The sequence below is a fragment of the Propithecus coquereli genome, unplaced genomic scaffold (assembly GCF_000956105.1).
Source record: "Propithecus coquereli isolate 6110/MARCELLA unplaced genomic scaffold, Pcoq_1.0 Scaffold292, whole genome shotgun sequence".
Lineage (NCBI taxonomy): Eukaryota > Metazoa > Chordata > Mammalia > Primates > Indriidae > Propithecus > Propithecus coquereli.
Window position 1 is genome coordinate 2,251,220 of NW_012148530.1, and position 4,670 is coordinate 2,255,889.

Genomic DNA, 4,670 nt, shown 5'->3' on the forward strand with positions numbered 1-4,670 from the left:
CAAAGATGCGTATCTTTTAATTACATTATTCATTCATTCTTCACTCACAAATATTCATTTAGTACTACCATGTGCCAGTGACTGTTCTAAGCACTTGGGTACACTGTGAACAAAACAAACCCCCCACCCCTTTATGGAGCATACACTGGGGGAGAGGTGAGGGTTGGACAGAGTGTTAATCAAGTAAATAAATAAAACAGCATCTCTGATGGTGATAAATACAATAAAGGAAAATGAAGAGAAAGGAATAAATAGTGCAGGGATGGGGGTATTGGGGGGAGGCCTGTTATTTTTAATAGGGTGGTCAGGAACCATCTCACTGATGGCTGAGTTTGAGCAAAGACCTGAGGAAGGTGAGAGAATGAGCCAGGCAAATACATATATATAAAGAGGAGTTCCAGGTGGAGGAGGAGAAGGTCTAGAAGGGAACTTGGTACATTCAAGAAAAAGCAAGGTGGCCAGGATGGCTGAAGCAGGATGAGCTAGGAAAGTAATAGAAGATGAAGTCCTTGAGGTTTTTCTAAGGATTTTGGCTTCTGCTCTGTAGGTTTCTAAGAATAAGTGACGTGATCTACCTTATTTAGAAGAATTGCTGTATTTGTCTTACCAAGACTACACATGAGAGGCAAGAGTAGAACAGGGAGACCAGAGAGGAGGCTATTTCAGTACTTCAGGTGCGAATTGACTGGGTGTCTTGGACTAGAGTGGTGGCAGTGCAATTGGGAAGAATCTAGATATATAACGAAGGTAGAATTGATGGCATTTACTAATGGATTGGATCTAGGGTATGAGAGAAAGAGTCCAGGATGATTCTAAAGTCACTTGATAGACTTTAAGACTATTCACAAAATGTGTTTGGATTTTAAGTTTGTATCATGATATGACAAAATATTTTTAATGAAGTCAAATAATCCCCTACACCAGTAGTTAAGTAGTATGAGTTCAGAGGTAAATGGAATCCAGGCTTGAGGGCCTCATCTCTGTTCAAGTAATTAAATAGCTTGGATCCCTAATTAAAGGTTGTGATTCAGCTTTAAACTGTTACCATGTATCATTTTCAATGCCCTGTATGTTTTCATGCTTGCAGTATGAGGCATAGAGCTATCATGAGAGGGCAGCAAAGCACAACTTTGTAAGGAGAACAATCTTTGTACTCCTAGCCCTACCCCATCTTTTACTGACCTTTATGGTGGCTAACCCAGGGGCCTACTGCATCTTTTTATTGTAACAGAGGATTTAAATAAGTTGGATGTGAAGTGGCCTTCTTACTACCAATTATTTCCCTCAAATTCCAACAGGAATAATTTTTTTCAATAGGAAAACAATTTAAAACCCCTTCATTAGAATGGGTGGAAATGTAAATTCGCCTTGCTTCCCATATCTAGCTAGACTGGAAAGGATGGGGTAGCTTTTTTTTTTTTTTTTAACTCTACAGCTTCAGTGATGTCGTGGCTTTCACTATTCTCGCTCAGGGATGTGAGTGCCTGGTAACTGGACAGGTCAGGTAGGTACAGACTGCCTAGGAGCTGCACTTAATGCTTCTGTTTCACAAAGGGACCTTTTCTCCCCGTATCAAAGGACTCTTAGAGTGTTGTTCTGGCTTTGATTTGTGGGTGCTGGGAGAAACTAAACAAAGCCGTCACTGAGCAGTACACCCACAGCCTGTACACCGCCGGGTACCTCGCGTGTGGGGAGTTGTGACTTCTGGGCTGCACGGAGAGGCGGGGCCTCGCGGGGCGGGGCGGGGCCGGGCGTGCTCCGCGGGTCTCCGCACCGGCTTCGGGTTGTTCCAGGGTCCGGGGAGCGGAAGGATCATCCGACCACGCTGAGTCCGCCCCTTTCTGCGTCCGCCCCTCGCGGTGTGTCGGAGGCTTTGGCTTCTTGAGCCCCTGTGGCCAGCGAGTCCCTTCCCAGGCCCCCGGCCCGGCGGCCCCGAGCCCCGCGTGCGCTGCTCCTGTCCTTGTTTGGCCACGCGGCAGCGGCGGTGTCGGCGCGTCCTCCTGGGCCGCCCCCGCGGGCGTCAGAAGGAGGGCGGGGGCTCCGCGCGGTGACGGCGACGCTTGCAGGCCGGAGTGCTCCACTCGCTGCCGCCGGAGAGGCCGGTGACCTCTCGACCGCCCCGCCTCAGCGGCTTAGATGGCTCAGGCTAAGATCAACGCCAAAGCCAACGAGGGGCGCTTCTGCCGCTCCTCCTCCATGGCCGACCGCTCCAGCCGCCTGCTGGAGAGCCTGGACCAGCTGGAGCTCAGGTGAGCGGCGGGCAGGCGGTGCGGGGGCGCTGGCGGCGCGTGGCGGGCCGGGGCCTGGGGCACAGTCCCGGGACAGGCTGCGGCGAGGAAGTTGCTCGTTGAGATTTGTTGTGCCGGGAGATGGTGCAGTTTTGTTTCTTGGTGGGTGTTCCTCTCCTAGGAGGAGAGAAAACGCATTCGTTTTAAGCCTGTGAGCGCGTTATTGGTGGCCACATTCTCATCAACACACCTGAGCATTTGAGAGCGGAGAAGGATGGAAGATAAAAGTTACGGTGACAGGTGACATTACTTGAGATTAAGGACTGTGGCACTCTGGGCCTGCCGAGCTTCTAGAACGTTCTGGGTGGTCCCAAATGTTTTTAACTTAACTCTTTTCCTGTTAAGCATTTTTAGGGGAGGCGGCAGTTTACCATCGCCCTCAATGTGAAAAAAGTTTTCTTGTTCCAAAACATTTCAGAGCAAAAAGGGAAAAAAATCCAGGAATTCATCTGAGAGCACAGATTAGAGAGTAGTAGGACGAATGAGGGGGCTGCGGGGCAAACGACAACTGTATTTCGTTAATGAAGACATCGCAGCTTTCCTCTCTCTCCTGACCCCCAGACCGTGTGCAGGCATTCCGTTAGTCTCAGTATTTATTGTGCACCTTTGTACACGGAAGACACTGCTGGCACCTTGGAAGTGCTAGTCACTGACCAGAAAGCATGAAAAGATAACCAGTTTTTCACTTTTACGTGCTTAAGATTTTATTAAGTAGTTAAGATAGTAGTGGGCTTGTAAAGAATTTCTAAATAATTTAATATGAATGAATTTCGGAAAGACATTTTTCCTTTAACAGTGTATGAAAACTTTTATGTACTTCCTGTAAATGTGTATGTCTCTAACGTTTACTGTGTAAATTTTGTGTGCAGGTGTAGTTAAATGAAAATGTTACCAATCCCCTGAAACTATACACAGGATTTCGTTCCCTAGCTTTCGACAGGTTCTGGATGCATAAAGAAGTATGTAAACCAAAAAGTTTAAGAAGCACTGCACGTGTGTCTTTACCTCCCTCCATTAATATACCAAAACAGGAAGAAGGGTCTGTTTGCCAAAAAATTACATTAATAGCCACAGTATCTCTTAGCAAATTTATTATTATTACTATTGAGAAAAGAACCAGAAAGTGAGCAATTCTCCTCCCACAACAATTTCATGGCTGGCAACAGATAGAGAAATCTAAGCCCTAAACCAGCTTCTGGGGTTCATCTGAGAATGAGACAAAAGGAATAGAGAAGTAATGTTTCTTCAGGGATTTTCACAAAACTAGCAAACCTGACCCACGCAACTCCCAGAAACAGTGGAGCAAAATTAGAGATTAGCGGCCTCAGCCACTTAAAGTCCCTCTAACTGATACTTCTTTTTGTGTAGCAGCATAATACGTAACTCACACATTTCTCCAGGTCTTTGGAACTTTGAAGGCATGTTCTCAGTCATTTCAGTCTCTCTCCCCTAGTCAGAAAGAAAGATTTTTTTCTTAAAAGAATGAGGAGATTACCTCTTCTTCCTTCACGCTGAGTCATTGTCCTCAAACTTGAATTAATGCCTCACTTGTGGTAGGTGCAAAAACAGTGTCAAGTGCTCCTCTTTAAAAGAAAGCTTCTGGGTTTTAGTATTATTATATTCTAATGTTTGCTTAATGTAAAGTGAATTCTGATTACTGCACATTAAGTGATTAAATTACAACTTGCTTAATTAACACTTGAGCTGAGGAGGAAAGTCTGATTAATATGTGTCTAATTGTTCATTTCAAGGACTTTTTTTTAGTAATTCTAGACTTTTGTAAGCTTTGTTTCTTTTAAAAAAGTAATACTAGCTGAAAACTAAGGAAGTGGTTCAGAAGGTAAGCAAAAATAGAGAAAAATGCTAATGCTGATCCTGTTAATGTTTTTTTGAAACCACATGGGCAATGTCACAGGGCACTGCACTATTAAAATTAGAATCCTACCTAGAAGAAGATAGATTTTTAAAAGAAAACATGAAACATATGTAATTTGATTCTAATAGTTTGATTTCATATTAAATGTGACTGATAAAGTAGTGTGTTGGGTGGAGTAAAACGTTAAAGTTTGAACTTAGAAGTGTTGTGCACTTACTGTCCCCCACCACACTGTCAGTTGCAAAACTGATAAGTTCCATACGAAACTGAAAACAAGATAATACCAAAGGCTTTACGATCTGAGTATGAACAGGCCTACATGATGTTTAAAATGTTTGCCATCAGTTCCACAAACTGGTAAAGAATTTCCATTTGTTTCTAATACTTTATCATTACATTACCCTTTCTTTGTTGATTGCTTCCTCCTAAAGAGGTGTTTCCTTTCTTTCCTGGTTTTCGTGATCAATTCTAAATGGAGTCTGAATTTTGTATTTGTTAGTGGCTCA

At 44.1% G+C, this 4,670-nt stretch overlaps 1 protein-coding gene across 1 annotated transcript in view; it reads left to right on the plus strand.

The window, feature by feature from the left end:
* The first annotated feature begins 1,975 nt into the window (after positions 1–1,975).
* BAG2 (BCL2-associated athanogene 2) overlaps positions 1,976–4,670 on the plus strand; it is a 10,593-nt gene continuing 7,898 nt past the window's right edge. Inside the window, exon 1 of the mRNA XM_012648711.1 lies at positions 1,976–2,249. Coding sequence (XP_012504165.1) covers positions 2,137–2,249 — 113 coding nt within the window. The 5' untranslated portion in view covers positions 1,976–2,136. The remainder of the gene's footprint in view (positions 2,250–4,670) is intronic.